The sequence below is a fragment of the Drosophila kikkawai genome, chromosome 3L (genome assembly GCF_030179895.1).
Source record: "Drosophila kikkawai strain 14028-0561.14 chromosome 3L, DkikHiC1v2, whole genome shotgun sequence".
NCBI lineage: Eukaryota > Metazoa > Arthropoda > Insecta > Diptera > Drosophilidae > Drosophila > Drosophila kikkawai.
The window spans coordinates 17465498-17486041 of NC_091730.1; the positions used below are offsets into that span (position 1 = coordinate 17465498).

Genomic DNA, 20544 nt, shown 5'->3' on the forward strand with positions numbered 1-20544 from the left:
CAGCAACTTGGTTAATGCCCTGCGGAATATGTTTATAAAACTATTAAGATAATGTTAATATTAAATATAAATAAATTAAGGAATAAATATAATATAAATATAAATTATGATACCTTGCTGTTTTGTTTCTATATTTCTAAATATTTTCTAAAAACCTCAGATAATAATTTATTTATTCTATTAAATAATTAAGTAAATGACCCATTAAAAAATGTATTCTCCAGCTTAGCATTATATTTTTATTTTCTGTTAAATTTACACTCAATCTATTGTTTAACTTTCTATATTTTCTAGAAATAGTAGCCAAAAATAAAGGAAATTTTATAAAAACTAAAGACAGTTGACGAACCACCAGTCCAGTCCATTCGTCGATGTTTAAGCTGAAGAGTAACTGCTCCGAGTCGGGGATCCGTGGCTCCCCAATGGCCGACCAGATGGCGAGGGTCTGATAGGGAGAGCCGGGACTCGGGCAGAAGCTGGAGAGACGGGACAGAGGCTCAAGTTGAAGTGCAGCCAGCCTCAAATGCTGCGGCGCATGCGCAGCGGAGACGATGTCGGCTTATTTATGGCCTTTGGTTTGGGGCCTGGGTTCTTTTATATTTTTCTCTGTTGGTTTTCGTGTTTTTTTTTTTTTTATTTTTCCCTTCTTTTCTTTTTTTGCTCTTTAGGTTCATTGGCTCTTCTTGGTTTGCTTTTTGTTAAAATGCATTTATGGTCTTATTTCGTTGTAGTTCTTCTTCTCCGCCTGAGTGTGTGTGCTCGTTTGGGCTGTATTCCTCTTATATTTATTTTCTTTATTATTATGTGCGCACAGAAGAGGAAAGAGGAAATTTCACAAGGCGTCGCCAGTTTGTCTGGCGTGTCTGCCCTGCCCTGCCGGGTTTATCTCGCCTCTGCCACTTGGCTGGCTCCACCATTTTCAGAGTGCAGAGCTAATGATCTGGGTTTCTTAACCGGAAAATTCTACAGATTTGGAAGGTCGAATTAGGATTAGGCATACAACTAATTTTTTTTTTAACAGAACAACTTAACAGTTCTTAACTTCATTTAAATTGGATTTTTGTTTGCTTCTTTCTTTCGAAATTATTTTTTTTCACATTTTTTTCTAAATCCACCAGTTAAAATCATGTTTAATATATTCAATATTTAATACTCCACCCAGCTTGCTCTGAAAATAATATATATTTACTTGAATTTAATGTACAAATATTTAGAGATAAAGAATATATGTATGATATGTATATTATTTTTATATTGATCAGCTTACCTTATCGACATCTCCAAAGCTAGGACTAACACAGAGTACAAATGGCTTATTCGACTTACGGGGGAAATGCTGTAGAGCAGCTACAGCTTCCTTGAGCATATCGCTGTTAACCTTGACGCATTCGCAAATGTTAAGATGTCGCAATTTTTTGCTCCTATTGATCACCTCAATGACTCCACTGTTAGTTATTTCCGAACTTGCCAAGTTCAACTCCTCCAGGTTCTCCAATTTGCATATATTTTGCAAACAATCATCGCTTCCCACCTTGAACTCGAGTTTCTTAAGAGCCTTAAGCTTCATTATTATTTCGATTTCATAATCTTTGATAGTAAAATAGCGATAATAACTCATTGACTCCAAGGTTTTGCCATAACTAAAGACCGATTCTCCCAATACATAGTAAAGGCTATTCCTGTCATAGTTATCCATTTTTTCAATGGTCAAATTTTTTAATGTCGGCAGGTAAGGCAGCGGCGTGTGGAAGTACCCATAGTTAGCTTTAAGTAATTCAATTTTCGGCCACAATGTTTCGCCACCTAGGTCTTTGGGCATACGGAAAACAAAGTTTTCCAACTCCAAGCTAATAATGTTCTTCAGTGGAGAGCAAACTTTGAAGATATCAATGGGTTCTCCATGGTTAGACAAATTCAATTTCGTCAGATTCGAAAGTTCTCCAAGTCTTTCCACTAAAGAGGAATATAGCGTTGTGAAAATTGATTTTATTTAACTTTCTCGCCTTTATAATACTTACAATCGTGATAGTTGCCGGATAACTTCAAGTGTTTCAGCTTTGGCATTTGCAGCAGCGCATCAACTACACTAACATTCTCAGAACAGTTCCAAATTTCTATGCAAGACAGATTTTGAAGAGTCAAAAGCAGCGACTGGAATTGATTCCAAGAACTGCTGAGAAAGGGAAAGCTAAACTTCTCCAGGTTGGGGCAGTGCATGGAGGCCAACTTGGCCGCAGACAATGAATTCCTGATATATTCGGCTCTGATGCTAGTAACAGAGGATCCACACAGCGACAAAATACCAGACCAATCCTCTATTGGTCGATCTCCAATTTCGATTTCCTTAAAAATATTGCGAGAGTGAAAGGCGAATGCCTCTTCAAGAACGCAATGAGATTTCGCCAGATTGAGCTTATCTCTCATAACCGAAATGTACTTGTAAACCAAATCCAAAATCTCTATTGGAAGGTTTATTATATCGCAATGGGATGACATCTTATTTAGTTTTGGAACAAGATAATTCAAATCGAAGCGAAGCCTTTAAAAGTTGCACAGTAACTAATTCCGTTTTATCCAAAGCCCCTGCCAAAACTGCCTGCCTGTCAGAAAATTTCTTTATAAACACCAGATCAGTGCTGTCACATTTTGAATCTTTAGCTAATTTAGCTACTTTTAGGTAGAAATTATTTTTTATATTTTCGTTATAGCTTTTTTGTGTTGTACTAAAATATTTGTTAACTTTTTTCCCACTCATATGTATGTATCTATCGTATATTATATATACATATGTACATATGTATACTGAAGACTATGATCCTAGAACTCCTAGATACTAGTTGTTGAATTCAATATTTAAACTAAGGGGTACATACATACATACATAGATGGCGAAAAATACAATTACATATGTATCTATAATATAAAATTGTTTTATTTGTTTTACGAGAAAATATGTCATATTTTTGTGTTATAAAATATATAAAATCAAAACAATCGAATTTCTTCCATAAACATACATCTATTTGTTTAACAGAACAACTTAACATTTCTTAACTTCATTTAAATTTAAGTTTTGTTTGTTTCTTTCTTACGAAAATATTTTTTATTTTTCACATTTTTTTCTAAATTTGGGAAAACTTAAATTTTAAATAATCTTCAATACATACAATATCCAATACTCCACCCAGCTTGCTCTGAAAATAATATATATTTACTTGAATTGAATGTACAAATATTTTATTTTGATCAGCTTACCTTATCGACATCTCCAAAGCTAGGACTAACTTGGAGTAAAAATGGCTTATCCGACCTACGGGGGCAATCCTGTAGAGCAGCTACAGCTTCCTCGACCATATCGCTGTTAACCCCGACGCATTCGCAAATGTTTAGTTGTCGCAGTTTTGTGCTCCTTTTGATTACCTCAATGACTCCACCGTTAGTGATTCTTGAACGTGCCAAGTTCAACTCCTCCAGGTTCTCCAATTGGCATATATCGTGCAAACAATTATCGCTTTTCACCCGCAACTCGAGTTTCTTAAGAGCCTTTAGCTTTATTAATATCCCGATGTCATCATCATCGATACTATTAGGGAAAGTTTTACAATAACTCAGCGACTCTAAGGTTTTGCCATAACTGAAGACCGATTCTCCAAATACATCGGAAAGGCTTTTCTTGCTGTTATTTATTTCAATGGACAAATGTTTTAGAGTCGGAAAGTAAGGGAGCGGCATGTCGAAGATCCGAATGGTAACTTTGAGTATTTCAATTTTCGGCCACAATGTTTCGCCACCTAGATCTTTGGGCATACGGAAAACAACGTCTTCTAACTCCAAGCTATTAATGTTCTTCAGTGGCGAGTAACATTTGCAGATATCAATGGGTAATCCTTCGTTACACAAATTCAATTTCGTCAGATTCGTAAGTTCTCCAACTCTTTCCACTAAAGAGGAATATAATGTTAATAAAAATTGACTTTATTTAACTTTCTCGCCTTTATAATACTTACTATCGCGATAGTTGAACGTGAATAACGTCAAGTGTTTTAGATTGGGCATTTGCAGCAACGTATCCACCACACAAAAATTTTGAGAATATTTCCAAATTTCGATGTAAAACAAATTTTGTAAAGGTAAAAGCAGCGAGTTGAATTGATTTAAGGAACTGCTGTGAACGTGAAAGCGAATCTTCTCCACGTTGGGACAGTGCGTAGAGGCCAACTTGGCCACAATCACGTTATCCTCTTCGTCTTCGATTTCTAATCCAGTGATGGAGGATCCACAAAGCGGCAAAATGTCTAACCACTCCCCGATTGGTCGATCCTCAATTTTAATCGACTTGAAGGTATTGCCGGCGTGGAAGGCGAATGCATTTCCGAGAACGCAATGAGTTTTTGCCAGATTGAGCTTATCTCTCATACTCGGAATGTACTTATAAACCAAGTTCAGAAGCTCTATTGGAAGGTTTAATATATAACAATGAGATGACATCTTCTTTAGTTTTGGAACAAGAAAATTTAAAACGAAGCGAAGCCTTTGAAAGTTGCACTGAAGGTCAGCAAAATTCTGTAAACAACTGAGCAGTGCAGTCACATTTTTATTTTGTAGCTAATTTAGCCACATTTCGATATAAAAAGCTACGTTTCCCATTTTAACATTTTTGTTTCAGTTTCAATGTTTCAATTTTGTGCTCTGCGTAAATGATACAAACCTCGTTGAAAAAATGTATGAACTATGAAGAAGGGGATTTGATTTCCCTATAAATGTATGTATAACATGTATGTATGATGTATGTATCATGTATGTATTTACATAGGACATATGTATCTATGCATACATAAAGTATTGATGAATTTCCGTTTTTCTAAAACTTTTTTCTTAAATCTAATCAAATTTTACGCAGCATTGATCACCCCAGCGTTTGTACCCTATTTGGCCTGTGATTTAAAATGGAAATTCTCACGTTATTTTGTGGAGGGATTGTCGAAGTGATTCGGAGTGGATCATTTTCACACGCCTCTATTTTTCATGCGTTCTGCATTCGCGCCTACTGCCAATTACATTCGTGCAACTGTCAGCCGTTCAATGACAATGACAGCCATGGGTTAAGCCCTCCCTCCATGGCCCTAACCATCCAGGCAACCGAAAGGTTGCTCCACGATCACTCAACGATTTTGTTCTTATTTTTTTTCAGCACTGTACATACATTCATACATCCATACATAGATATTTACATATGTATACAGTATCAGTCTAGGTTTGCACTTGCAGAAATTTGTATGTGTCCATTTTTATAAATTTTATAACATTTTAAAATAAATGAATGTGAAAAAGGTATAAATGGATTTTTGAAAATGGTTTTAAAATTTTATATTTTAATAAAATAAAATATTTATATATTTTAAATAAAATTTTAAAATTTTTCACCATTTTCAAAATATTTTATGATGACTGGTATTTTTATAATCTTAATTCCATTTGAAGTTAAAAAAAACTTAAGTCGAAAAAAAGTCCAAATATCTTTATTGTTTTTGAGTTTCTTAAATTCACAAATTTAAGCTTTTTATTTTGCTAAAATTAAATTAAATTTAATTATTTATTTAATTATTATTATCTGTTTTATTTTTTAAAAATGAATTGAAGTACATATAAAATTAAATTTAATTTAAATTAATTTTTCAAAAATAAAACAGATAATACTAAATAAATAAAATATAGGATATAATTCCCCGCTATAAAATGTAACTCGATTTTGCAGAATGTTTTTTTAGATAATAGAATGACTTTTATTTTTTTTAATTAAAATAATTGCTAGTTCCTAAAGGAATTTTTAACATATACAAATGTACATTTGAATATAAAAATATTTATATTTTTTCAAATTTCAAATTTATTGGTAAATAAATTCCTAACGCTACAAGTTAAAAACTTATAAATTAGTGCGATAGTCACAACGGGTCAATTTTAAAATTTTCATATCTGTCTTAAAACTACACAAGATTGAAATACATGTATGTATATCTTATTCTAACAATTTGAATGTCCTTATGTTATAATTGAACATTATTTTATTATGTCTAGTTTATGTTTTCATTTCTATATATTTATATTTTTTATAGGGGTTTTTTTTTAGAAATAAAAAATCAAAGATATACTTTTTCGCCCAGTGTTAAGCCAAACACAATCGGAAACCAATCCATGCATATGCAACCATTATGTGAGGGAGATCAATTCAACGGGGCTCCCTCCTCCTTGCGATGCACTCGATCTGCATAGGCTAAAAGGCAGCCAGGAAGGGGTAGGGGGTAGGAGGTAGGAGCCTGCACAGGTTATCCTGGGCATGTAATGATCGTGGCTGCTGCCCTGGTGCCTCACGCAATTTGTGCGCTGAATAATGCATCCGAGAGCATCGCTATCAATTGCCTGACCCCTAATAACGAATTCGTGCCCAACTTAATTGCAGACATATTGATGAGGGGCCCAAGGACCAGCACCAGGGCCGGGGGATAATCCTCGAGACCTTTTTTCCCCCTCCCGCTCTTGGGTTTCCACTTTGCACAGAGAGTTCGGTATATATATTGTATATTGTGTTTTGTGCCATTTGCGTGTCATTTTCTAAGTAGAATTGGCATTTCTTTTATCTCTGGCAAAGATCAGATCAGATATCAGAAAAGGTCCCAGGCCAACAATTGAGAGTAAAAGTAAATGTTGTGTTGATCCATATCAAGGATCCCGGGCAGCTCCTTTCAGGGATCGTGATCACTTGTTTGTTCAAGTTCTTAGCAGGTTCATCGTCATCGAAATGTTTCTGGTTCGTTGATTTAACAAAATATTAAATCCTTTGTTTGTCTCGCCAACAGGTGGTGGATCGTCGTCGTTGCTAATTGGATTATGTATTGCTTAATGATCCCCTCGAGGATGTCGGGTGTTAATCACTTAAGCATCATCCAGCTTTGCCGTATTCTGCGGTTCTGCGATTAACAGCGCCGAAAAAAAAGGAAAGTCTCTCTTTTAAATGGGTCAAGTATGGCAGCCTTAAGGAGGGTTTCTTTTTCTCAATTCAAAATCTTTTTTGTGGTTCTTTGGGAGTGTAAAATAAAGGTTATGTTTTTAAGTGCTGCAGGAGAGTCAGTGTTGGCTTTTAAATACTATTTTTGTAGAGCTTTTTCTTGGGTAAAATGATAATTTCTTTAGCTATTTTCTTATAAAGATATATACATCTTTTTTGAAATGATATTTTCTAGACTTTCTTAGATTACATCTTGTTGATATATATTTCTTTTTAATGTTCAAAATAACATCTCCATTTAGACCAACTTGAACCCTCAAGATCTCAGGTAAGGTAACCATGTCGAGTACCCCACAATTTTAATGGCCGGAAGCTAGCCCAGACATTGATTCTGTTCTCATAGATCAAAAGTCTAGAGTCTAGAGACCCCTCCAAACTAAAAATCGATTATATACATGAGAGTACCAGAACTCTCAATGATATTTGTACAATTTGTTAAGCAATTTAATTCTCACACATTGCTGATTTCTTCACATTTTCTTAAATAAACAAATCGAAGAAACCCTAGCCGGGTGCGGCCCCTACTTCAAGACGTTCCCACCTCCCCCACAAGTGCTCAGAATGGCGTGAAAACGCTTGTAGTTGGTGGGCATTATTCTCATTTAACAATCGACTGCACATGACAGGGGTTTTCAAGACACAAAAAAAAAGAACACAATACCTTAAAAAACAGAAGAGCACATCAAACAAATTAATTTGCTTTTGCCATGGATCAGTGCGCAGGCGCAGGTTAGTATCTCTTTTATTTTGGGTGTGTTTTTTAACCACAGGAAAAATATGATTTAAGATGAGATTTTCTTGAATTTCTTGTCTGGAACTTGGAAACTCTCAATGGGTTTTCCTGCCCTCGTCTTGCCTGATTGCACACATTGGTCGAGCTTCGGTGATCAGTGAATTTATGCGAAGCTTCTTGAAGAACTTGTACTTTAAAACACACTTACAATACAAGTCTTTTGCGTGGGAATTTCCAGGTATAACTCTCTGTTATTAATTAAGAAAACCGATCGAGTGGAACCAGAAAGCAATTAGGGGGAATTACATGTCTTTAGATATAAATAAAAGTGTTAGTTTATTTTTCTTAATATAATTTAATTTGATTTGTAAATAATTGTAATTTCTAGTTAGAGTAACAGGTTTTTCTAGTATCTTTAGGTCAATATCTACTTTATATTTAATTTATTTGTATTTATAAATGTAGTAAATATTTTTTAAATATTTATTTTTATATCAAAGACTTATTCGTTTTTCTTGCTATATTTTTCGTATTGAATTTCACAGATACACGCACTTCAAGATGTCATATTCATCATATTTTCAAATGCATTTATGTTTCTCTTTTTTATGGATTTTCAACTGCCAAAGGAAAGGGAAAGATCGATCGAAGGAGGAGGCGCACTTGAGTGGCAAAAGTATTCCGGGAACGCACGTGTTGCCCAAGTGTTAAAAATGCATTTGTGGAAAATAAATCAGGACTGGAGAGGAGGAGGGGCAGCGGGCATCGTCAACCAAGTTGAAACTAATTTTATGCATGACTTTTTACACATTCCAGCAATATTTCCTCTGGCAGCCACAGTTTTTACTTTTGTTTCACGGTCCTCGACGACGACGACTGCCGCCTGCATTCCTTTAGTGTTTTTCCCTCGTGTTTCTTTTTTCTCTGCATTTTATTTTTGTTTTGAGTCCGAGTGTGCGGCATTTTATGCACAGTTAAGTTAATCTGCCCTAAGCGTACTTAACAATCCGCCGGCATGTGTCATCCTCTCGAGTGACACATGAGACGTTGCCATTGCCTGCTGGCTGTGCTCCTCGGGGCCACTTGGTCCGTGCCACACCAAATAATATCCACTTGAGGCAGGCCACTTGGCTGGCCATGGGCCTCAGGTTCGGGCAGACGGATTCCAAGGCATTTGTGGGTTAACGATTTGGCATATGTCGGGCAGCCAAGCTAATCAATCCGTTGGTCCCTGTCCACTTGGCCACAGCAGGTGGCATGGAATTTGTCCCAAAAAAATGCATAAATCTTACAGAATTACTTTTACTTTGGCCAAGTTTTATTGTTACAAGATGAGCCTATAGGTTTAGGTATATTTTTGGATCATCTAGGATAATTTAAAATTATTTTAAATATTTATTTTTTGATATTTCTAAAGCTAATATAATTTAAACCTTATAATATGTATCTAATTATACATTTATAGTTTTATTTTGTTTAATTATAATATTATTTAAAATTATTTCCAGGAATCCAATGTAGCCGAATGTATGGATATATTTTAAAATATTATTTTTGTATCATCTGTAATTTTTAATATTATTTTTTTATATTTATAAGGGTTAAAAAAGGGGTAAAAATCTTAGAAACCCCCTTCCTATTATGAGATTTTTATTGTAAATAATTTATAAAATGTGCCTAAGTTTTATAGTTACAAAAATCCTCATGGGTAACATCATCTAGGATATCTAATATTATTTTTTAATATTTATTTTGTTATTATTATTTCTTATTTATATAATTTAAACCTTAGAATACTACCAACACTCTTTCTTATTATTTATTGCCTATTGTAAATTCTTAGCTTTCATTTTTATAATCTAAAAATTGTAGTTTCCCAGCTCTGATTAGTACAAGTCATTATCCTTTTACTATCCTCTGCCACCGTTCTCGTTATAAATCACCCCCAGTAACATTGGTTTTAACAACGAAAAGGCATTTCAATGCATCCACCTGATGACTGCCCGGGCATCCAACTAATGACACATAAATATTTATCAGTTGCCCCTAGACCCGAGGGCCGCCCCCTATCCAGAGCTGGAGTTATTACTAGAAAAAGGGTTTCCGTGGCAAAAGCTTTGATCGTTTTCTTTTTTTCGGCTTCGTTTCTGTATTTCTTTTATTTTTATTTATTTTTTTGTCCGTTTGTCTGCTGTAATCTGACTGAGCCGAGCTACTTGACTTACACACGCAGAACAGGAGGAGAACCAGTTTCGGGGCATTGAGTAATTACCACGGAGGGGATCGGCGGAAGAGAGCCGGAGTTGGAGTCCAGAGTGAACCTTTTGTCCGGCAAGTAAGTCCCTACACAGGAAAGTATTATAAGAAATTTATAATACAAGAAATATAATATTATTTAATGCATTTTTATGGGTTGCCTGGGGAAATAGGAGATTTTTAACATTTTTTAAACCACCTTTAAGCTTTTTATGTCTTGAAATACATTGTAAAAAGCTTTTACTTTTATCTAAAATTGTTATGAAATACCTATAAATATCTTACTATTTTTTTCAGTGCCCTCCAGCAATGTCTTTCGCTTAATTGCGTAAGGCAGGTGGCAGTGTCTGCCTTTCTGCCGGCAAAGAGAATAAGACACGGTCACAGACAGGCCACTTTAAAGTTGTTCCCGTTGGTGATTAGTGACGGCTCTCCGGCTTCAGCTTCGACTTCGACTTGGACTTACTCCTCCTTCTCCGAGCTCCATTTATACCGCAGTTCGAGTGCTTTCCATTATGGCCAAGTGTCAAATTAAGTGCTCGCATGATTAATATTTGTGGCCGGCATGGCATTGTTCGAATAGATTCGACAGAAATCCATTTTGGGCTCCTGTCGTGGGCGAGTGCAATTTTCTCGCTGATTAACCGTGTCGTTTTGCTATTAACTTTTCATTATAAGCCGCATCTATGCCTTGAGGTATTTTTCGCTTTAGCCATAAAGTCAATTGATGAATTTGGCTTTGGCGAGGCAAGTGTTTTACGATGTCCTGGAACGGATCAGCGAAGATCTTCAGCGGAAATTAACTAGCATAGTTGTGTGGTGAGTCAGTAAATGGTAAAAATATACATTTGAAGGTCTATTTTTTATCTAGTTAATATAATAATATATTCCCTTTACTTTACTTTAAATAAGTTTGTATCTGCTTTCCACATTTATGAGTAATTTCTGTGGCAAAACTTTCGTTTTTTCAGGTCAGTTAATTAATGCGATAATTAATCTTGCTGACTGTCCAACTGGGGGGGATGACGCTCCCCTGGATTTTTATGGCTCGCAGGGCAACTGACTTTAAATCAGCTAACTGAGCTGTCAGAATTTTACAGTTCCTGTGTCTCGTGAAATTGGGTCAATGCAAAAAAGGGAAATCAGACGGTAGCTTAAAAAAATATGTCAGCATTTTGCTTTTGTAAATTCGAAATTAAAAATATAAACAATATGCGGAAATAATTAATTATTGTAGATTCTTCTTAGGTTTTCTTAAGTCCTAAGCATAGGAAATTAGGAGCATAATTATCTGTAATCAACTTCTTCCGCTCTTACACCTTTTTTTGTTCTATAAATATCAAACTTATTTCCTTTGTTAGTACCCCAATTAAACATAAATTACTTATGTTTTCACAAAAGTTATCAATTGAAAAAAGGTATCAAAAGGAAATAATCAAACTTTTGGTATCCAACTTGTGTATACCCTTACCCTTAATTCGATTCTTTGCCTTGTAAACTTAAGACTTGACTTTTAATACCCTGTAAAGGGTATAATGTTCTAATGCCACAAGATAGCTTCAAACTACCAGGGAACTAATGGAGAAACCTTTGTGTAACTTTGGGCGAGAACTGGTTTTTTCGGTTTGTTTTTTTCTTCAGACAATTTGAAACGTAAATTTATGATCCAGTGTGTGTATCTCGCTGTATCTGTATCCGAGAGATGTCAAGATACATGGGCCGAGTTCGCTACTGCGACTCGGCCTGCGACTTGATGCACACCTGCACCGCGCGCCGTTGTTGTTTCTCTTTTTTTATTATTGGTGTTAAAATTATGGGTTACGCCAGCCCGTCAGCCAGCCAGTTGGGGTGATCCGCGGCTCGGCGAGGTGTGGTTGACAGTCCGCGCCGCGTTCGTATATGCGTGCGTTGTGTGTATCTGTGTGTAAGACGGTAGCACTTCCCTAGGCCCGGTAACCAGTAACACCAGCAAACCCAGCAACCCAGCAACCAGTTCCTGTGCTTCAGTTACAGATTCAGACTGGGATTCTGGGACCTCTGGACGTGTCTAAGAAACAGTTCTTAGGGCCATAAATTGTGTTGGCCATGTTTGCTGCTTGAGCCAGTCAAAGATCACAATGGACTCAACACTGGTAGTCAAATAATCTCGTTTAATACCAGGCTTTTGTCGATATATTTGGGTAAATTTATGTTAAGTATACACCAGTTTTATTAGGTCTTAAATATGGGAGCTAACTAAGGTCTTACCTATCTTTGGGGACTGAAATCAAAGGGTGTTTTTTTAATACAAATTCAACAAATTAATCAATGATCAAATCGATTTTAAAGTGTAGTTTATATTTGAATATTTTAAATCTGAAAATAGCATTCCTTTATTAAATGTTAATACCATACATTTTATTAAAAAATCCTCTAACAATTAAATATAATTTTTATCTTTATGAGATCTCTTTTCCTCATAGTTAAACTTCTTTATGGCAATCATGAAAATGTTATCTTTATAGATTTTTTATTGAATTTTATGTTGCACAATTAAATTATTAAACTTTTTGAAAGATATAAACACACTTTATCAGGATCAATAAAGAAGCCTTTTAATTGAGTTGCATGCTAGATTTTATTTAATTTTTAGCACTAAGATCCTTGAGTTAAGATTGGTGAACCGTCTGGGTTCATTAGCCGCCGGATCCTCTGACCAATCAATTACTGGAACCCCAAGCCGACTCATTAGATCCAGTCGAGATCATGTCTTGTTTCTTCATAAGCAATTGCAGTTCATTACCACAGAGATTGGAGCCTCATTAGGGGCACGGTTCCTTGCCGGGCAATTTGCAGGCATGCCAAAAGGGTTTAATGTTTTGATTAAGACACAATTCTAACCAGGCCCAGATACAGAGATCCAGAACCAGAGCAGGTGTTGCCGAGACGTTGGCGTGCGGCTGGTCAAATTTTAAATTTGCCATGACTAGAAGCATTACAAGAAACAAGAAATCTGTGTAGGATTCTGAGTTTGTTAATCTGGCTGGCTGGCATCTGCTAACTGTACTTTCGGTTAAGACCCAAATGCAGTCGCAATTATGTGGCTTTTTTTATGGCCTGTGGCTTAGTGGAAAATCAACAATAGAAACCTTGGCCGATTAGCGACAAGTTAAACCCTTTGTACACAATCTTCTGACCTTAGGTCGTAAATTAATCAAGCCCCGAAGTGAGACCGAGTCGAAACAGAGTCATCAAACGGTGGCAGAGTGCCTTTACTCCACTCCAACTCCAACTACGAGTCCAATCCAACACCTGAGCTCCAAAAGACACAGCCCAGCGCACACAAACAAGTTGATTTTCCAGCCCCAAAATGCCCCCAAAACCCAACCCACTCCACTGAAAAGCCCCGCACAGCTCCAATCCAAGCCTCTCCGAGACCCAAGCCCATTGTATGTCATTTTTCAAAACCAGAAATGAAACGAAACCAAACCAAACGAAACGAATTAAAATCTGCAAGGACTTGGGTATACGACCTAAGGATTCTCATTAATTTAAATGAAAAATTATAAGATGGGAAATTACTTAAATAAATAAATATTTTTTGATCAAAACTATCATCTTTTGAATTTAATTTGGAAGTATTAAGCAACAGGAAATATATCTTTTATGGGTATATTAGGCCTTCTAAACATTACAAATTGTATAAATATATAATTTCTTATTTATAATATAGATAAAAGATATACCCTTCTGCTTTACATTTACAGGGTATTCCAAATGAAGCTTGTAGTGCGCTTTGGTCTCGGGCTTTTTACTGCACCGCACGTGCCAAGGCGGCGCGCGGCTTTTGCGCAGGCGCAGACTTTTGGGATTGGGACTCCGATTTGGAGTTCGAAAAAAAAAAAACTCAGACACTCAAGACAACCACAGCGATGATGATGATGATGACGATGCCCAAAACAGTTGTGGAACAGTTGTACTTCGTTGTTGCCGCTGGACATGGCCCCATGTTGGGCGGGGGGAAAACGCCTAGATGGCCAAGAGCATAGAGGCTGGCTCTGGGGTTTTACTTCGAATAATGGTTGCTCTAATACATTAAATAAAGAGAAAAGTTAAGAAAAAATAAATTTAAAAAAAATAGAAAATAATATTTTCTAAGTAGAAAAACTCTTATCGAATTTACTATTTATTTTCAAAATATTTTCTTAGCTATAAATATATTTTAGGGAGTTTTATTTACTAAATAATGTACATAGGGAACATTAATATTAAGTTTAAAATATATTACATCAAGAAAAGATTTATATTTAAAATCTTAAAATTAGTATAAATAAATTTTAGACATTAAACTTTTATTAGTTAAAACTTCCAGCACCATCAAATATTTATTATAATGTTTTTTGTTTTATTAGTTTTAGCTTTTAATTCTTAAACTATTTTTTCATAGCAACAAACTACCTTATATTTTTTACAAAAAAACCTACATTTATCCAACAATTTGTACCTATATTTCCAGTCTCTCTCCTAACCGTAAGAATCATAGGTAAACTCCGACCATGACTTTTGGGTTGTGCGATGATCAAGACAAAAAAAAAGTATAAAAAGAAGCTTTTGGCTCCCTAGAGTAAAAGTCATTTATTTTATTTAGTGTTGTCTGTGTGCTGATGCTGCTGGGTTTTTAATTAAAAAACTTATATTGGTAGAAACAAAATATCTTGGCTACTTTTGGGCTCGTGCCCACGGACTCTAAGGTGCCTAAAGTGGGCGTGTTTTCCTCTCGAAGGTTGGGGATAGACACAGCAGAGCTTCTTCTTGGGGCAGAAGACATTGTAATTGTGGATGGCGATGGTGTTGAAGATGATGATTCAGCCGATTCCGACTGACTGGAATATTTATGGCTCGTGCCAGTCAGTAAGTGGAGGAGAAACCTTAACTTCAACCTGAACTTTAGCTTCGATTCTATCTCGACAGCCTCTCGAAACTGGATGGACGGGGTGGCAGCTACTGAAAATAGAGTTTCCATTTCCATGGAAATTTTGGGAGCTTAGCCTTGCACGTGTCAGAGTCCCTCCTGTCTTACCATTTGCAGGTGTTGTTCCACACAATTTTCTTGGCCACGTTCTGATCTTTGACTGTCAGCAGCGCCCACGCCATTTGATCCCCCCAATGTCTTTGGGCTTTGTCTTGTCTCGCTAACTGTGTCAGCAATTAGTTGTGGGCCTTATTTATGGTTTCCATTTGCCATTTGCCTGTTAAATTAATTAAACACAGGCCAATAAGCGAAGACAAGGTATCCATAAAGGCTTTTTGGTGTTTGAAAAATAATACAAGGTCTTTGTTTGGGGGATTGGGGGAGGTTAAAGGGGGTGAAATTATATTAGAATGGGTTTAAAAAGGGGTTTTAAACTATGTAAAAAGAGCAAAAAGGGTGGCTTTTAATTTTTAATATTTTGTTGATTTTATATTTATTTATAATATTACATTTTTATGAAAAATGAGACAAGAATGGTTATAAAATAATATTTGTACATTTAGTAAACGTTATAATAATTTTAAATTTTATTGCAAGTTTTAATATATTTAAAATATATCATACATTGTATAATAAATTCCATATTTTCTCCTATTTAAACTGCAAACCAATAACAATAATGTGATAATCACAAGTTCTTTTTCCGCCAAGCAATTAATTTACTCATAAAACTCTTTATCCGGCAAGTCAAATGTCAACGACCAGTTCAAAGTGTTTATAACTATCTTTTCAACAACGAACCGACAACCATTTTGCACAAAACAATATAAAAGAGCCGAACATTAGTCATCTGTGAGAGGCATGACAGACACAACCAATCGACTACAATAAACTTATCGCGCCTATAAAATCAATCAGCTTTTAATAAAAAAATAAGAAATATATATATAGAAGCCAACAACAATAAAAAGAGTGGCTGCTGCTGGAAAAGGAGTTCAGTTTCCGCACATGTGGAGCAGAGATCGGACAATGACTCATGGAGCGGAGGCCCAGACCCAAGCCGAAACCCATAAATAAGCTTAAATATAAATATTTTTTAGCCCCGTCTTCCCGAGTCTTTTTGCTTATTTGCCCATTCGTTGTTGTTTATACAATAAATCTACCTGGAAAAAGAGCCCGGCCCTCTGGCACATCTAACACTAAATTGTTTAAACGAGCCTAGTAGATACCCTAAAATGTATTATGAATATATTTAAATATTATTTAAAATTATTTTTACTTTTCTTTAAACATTCTTCTAAGCCTTATTTATTTGATTTAAAATTTTAAACTAATAAAAAATCAAATTAAAGCTCATCAAACCCTTCTAACTTCTACCTTTGGCCAGGGTATGCCTGCCAAAAGAGATGGCTCTAGTCTGGACCAACTCACTACCTGCACTTTGGGTGACTCACCCGAGCAAATCTTGCAGTTAAATGATCAACAATTCGTGGCTCGATATGATTAGCAAGTCCCTTGGTCGCCTTCAGGTAGTTAGACCGAAAACTGTGGCCGAGACCCTGGGACCTGGCCAAAAAGATCTTCTGGCCTCCTCACTTCACACGTTTATGTACATTTTTCCAGCGAGATCGTGCCGACGTCTGGCTCAACTCTACTATATATTTACTATATACACTCAGATGACTCATCGCCAAATCAAAACTCCCTCCTCCTGCAGTCTCCTCTGAACTTGGAGGATTACTTTTTGATTTCTTTTTTTTTCTTATTTTGGTTTAATGCGAATCTTGTGTTTTTCTGTGGGCTTCTTTTGTTGCGATTGCGGTTTTTCTGGGTTTCACATTTAGTTGGAAATGCACAAATTATGAGGGCAATCAACAGGGTAAATGGTCTAGGTAGTGGCTTAATTTCTTAATTAAATGTGTTGGTGTGAAGCTCAGGCAGTAAGCCAATAAAACGGTTAAAATATGGCCAATAAGAACCTTGGAAATTGTTGTAAAAATTAAGATATTTTAGCAGGATATATTTTGTAGGTGCGAAAAGCATTCTATAATTAAAAGGAAATCTCTATTAATTACCAGAACATTAAATCAGATATCTAATTTTTCCAGGAATGGCAAATATTCTTATTTTTAGCTTTAATGGTGATAGATTCAGGGAGCAATTTTGCATTTTCCGACAGGCCTTCTTGCTGTCATATTAAATTTTCCTGTATCGGTTGATGCTTTAAATTTAAAACTCCTTTTCCCCAGTTTGTTTAAGGATGCAAAACAATTTTATTAAAATTTGTAGGTGTGTCCAAATATTGGCTGTGATGGAAAATAGGATTTTTCAAAGAGAAGGCGTGAACGCTGTCTGCACATTATATGTGTTTACTTAGGCTGTGTGCTTGTAGTTCTTTATTAAGTTTAACAAAGGGTTTAAAAATATATTTTAAAATACATAGATATCAAAATCAAAGAGGAATATATATATTTGGCAATTTATAAATTATAAAATTGGTCAGAAATTAGGGTTATCAATGGGCAACCTTCAGACATACGACTGTCATACATAATTCAAAAGCAATTTACACGATTTTAGCTTGTGTACTATATGTACATACGTATGTATTAGTCTGTTTTTTAATTGCTGCAGAGCAAGTTGACCAAATTGGCGATTTTTATGTTGTAAATATAATTGAAACTGTTGCCAAGGATGTCAACTTCTTGTAAGGGGCCAGTTGTTCTAAATGGGTTTGAGGTATTCATTTATTTTTGTTGGCTAAAATGTCACTATTTCAAGTTTAAAACAAAATATACAAGTAAATTTAATATATATATTTATATACAAAAATAAGTGCTAAAGTTTAAAAAGCTACATTGAAAAATAAATCTTAATAATATACTAATTCCTATTAATTAAATTTTCTGGGAATATTTGTTTTTAATTGAGCGCATATTTTGAGGCCAAAGAGTATGTATGTATATAGTGGTATAAAAATATAAAATAAAGCTTATTAAAATTTGAATTTTCTAAGAATATTTCTAGGAATATTATCGTTTAAGTTCGGGGAAATTGCGCTAATATTTTTATGGCAAGTGTATAAATATATTGCTATAAAACCCTACAAGGGCTACATAACAATTAAGATCGATTATTTCAACTAAGTACAATCTGCACTTAAATTTCTCATTAAATTTATTAGTGTCAATTGATTTTTTATGGCCAGCTTGTGGCCATTGAATTTAACTGGTAAATATTTTATGTCATTCTTTTGTTTGTAGAATTTATGGTTTTATTGAACTTAAGTTTGCTAGGTTTATAAAAGATCGTGCAAGTTCTGGAATTTGAATGAATCAATGTTAAATTAGACACTTATATTTAAATATTAAATTGAGTATTTTAATATTAAATATTTAAATGAAAGATTGACACTCAACTGTTTAGTAATAAAAAGAAGCTGATTAGTCTCAGGCCTTGCGAATATTAAGGCTGACCCCATCTGTCGTCAGCGGTCGATAAGAATTGAGTGTTTAGAAAAAAAATCATATAAAGAAGCTCTCCCCAGCTTAGAAGCGAAACAGTGTCAATCAAACTCTGGCGTTAGAATTTATTAAATTTTCGGAGGAAACACAATGGACTCTTCAATTTGCCTGGCAATTCTCAAGGCAGGAGTACTGGACTTACTATTTAACAAGCTTAACAATGAGAAGAAATCCTGCTCAGAACAAGGAGTTGCAGAGTTGGGTAGTAGGAATAAATCCAGTAAAAGTGAATTCGTGGATATTGATAGCCGCAAAATACCCCTGGAGTATTGGTCAGTTATCTTGCCACTCTGCGGCACTCAAGTGCGTGAAATTAATGCCACGTGGAACATTGCAAATAAAATTCCATATCGCTTAATCTTGAATGAGTGTCCGTACTTGGAATCTATACAGTTTAATGTAAATAATAATAATTGGTTAGAGATTATCTCCCTACTACTCGAAGCTAAGAGTTTGAAGTCCGTTTATCTGCATATAAGTAAGGATTGTAAAGTCTCTGTGGATATTTTAAAGGTCTTGAGGCGGCTTCCAAAACTAACTAAACTATTTTTACATGGCTTGGACCCAAAAGAAGGTGAGTTTTAAGAGTTCAAAGACCCATTCAAACTATTCTTAATTTTTTATTATATTTATTTTCAGTTTATCAGTTACAAAAACTAATTCATTTGGAAGATCTCAGCCTTTCCCTAAGAAAAGATTCTCCTCCCATCAATATATTTGAAGTTCTTTCGTCTCTAAAAAATCTCCACACTTTGCATATTTCAAATATAAAAATCTTAGAAAATCATTACTCTAGCTTAAGCGAATTAGAGCACCTGGAAATTGTCTCTTGTCACACCTACTGGATGTTACCGCATTTTCCTAAACTGAAATCCTTACGTTTCAGAAATAATCTGAATTATTCTCCAGACTTTCGATTGTCAAGTTGGATTTTAAGACATTCAAATACTTTGGAGTTTTTGGAACTGCGTTTTCAAACTAAGCAGTATGACAACATTCATTTTGAGGAAGAGGACTTACTCAAAACTGTTAGGAGTTGTAAAAATTTAAGAACTCTTCATTTGGGTAATTACTTCTACTGGGATTTCGTTGAGCCCTTCATGGATGCCGTAAAGGCAAATGGTGGTTTCAGCTTGGAAAACCCACTTCAAATTGTATTTAATAATGTTGAAGAAGTAAAACCATTGGTGAGTTTTTATTTAAATATAAATTTTAACTTAATTTTAATACTTACTTTTCGTTACAGTTTTATAAATCGCCTAGCATTGGACTAATTTATATAAGAAATCCCACACCATTTGAGAGATGTGTTTGGAGCACCTTACCGAAGAACTGGAACTTTTATGAGTTGTCAAAATCAATAGAATTTAATTATTTATGTTGATTAAAATATAACAAAGGCTTTCTAAATTTACTAAAATAAATATTTTATATTTTTGTATTTCTGTTAAATTTGTCTTTATTTTTATTTTGAAAGGTAAACCTCATTTTGTAAACAAAAAACTCAGGAAACCACCTACCCCAATAATGTCATTAACAATGTGGCAACGTTGACCCACTTTCACTGCCCAGAGAATGTGAACAGCTGTCAGAGGCTGTGAGATATGGGACAACCCCTGAGACATGCCCAGGGAGGCGATAAACCAAGACAGGGCGACACACTGGACAGAGGACAGGGGACAGAGACCACTGACACGACGCCTCCATCGCTCATCCCACTGAAAGCGAAACAAAAGACAAAGGACGCTGGCAGACATGGGGAATACTTCCGATATAAGCGATATGGATCGCGATCTCTCGATCGACGCCCACACATATGTTTATGGCGGAACAAAAGATGAGTTTTGTTGGCGATGATTAACACGATTTGTAAGAGATTTTGTTAGTTGCTAAGTGTGTGTTGAGATTTCATCAGGCAAAATGAGTAATTTAGCCAGGTTTCGAGAATAATTCCTCCTTAAAATATATATTAATTAAATATTAAATTTAAATATAAAGATAAATCTAAAAAATT

General features: G+C 35.2%; 2 protein-coding genes across 3 annotated transcripts; both read right to left on the reverse strand.

The window, feature by feature from the left end:
- Positions 1 to 269: 269 nt before the first annotated feature.
- On the reverse strand, positions 270 to 2578 carry LOC121502225 (uncharacterized). Of its 2 annotated transcripts, XR_011444873.1 has the most exons (4): positions 2019 to 2578; positions 1268 to 1953; positions 1033 to 1168; positions 270 to 963 (listed from the first exon to the last, which is right to left on the reverse strand). XR_011444873.1 is itself a non-coding variant. In XM_070285371.1 (3 exons), the coding sequence occupies exons 1-3, from the start codon at positions 2494 to 2496 to the stop codon at positions 1106 to 1108; spliced, it is 1227 nt and encodes a 408-aa protein (XP_070141472.1). In that variant the 5' UTR covers positions 2497 to 2578; the 3' UTR covers positions 270 to 1105. The 2 variants fall into 2 exon arrangements, 1 of the variants encoding a protein (XP_070141472.1); XM_070285371.1 differs by having other exon boundaries at positions 270 to 1168.
- Positions 2579 to 3061: 483 nt separating this feature from the next.
- Positions 3062 to 4558, reverse strand: LOC138928346 (uncharacterized). The gene is made up of 3 exons (XM_070285358.1): positions 4008 to 4558; positions 3256 to 3941; positions 3062 to 3194 (listed from the first exon to the last, which is right to left on the reverse strand). Exons 1-3 carry the CDS (start codon positions 4486 to 4488, stop codon positions 3123 to 3125), a joined length of 1239 nt encoding a protein of 412 aa, XP_070141459.1. The 5' UTR covers positions 4489 to 4558; the 3' UTR covers positions 3062 to 3122.
- Positions 4559 to 20544: the final 15986 nt, after the last annotated feature.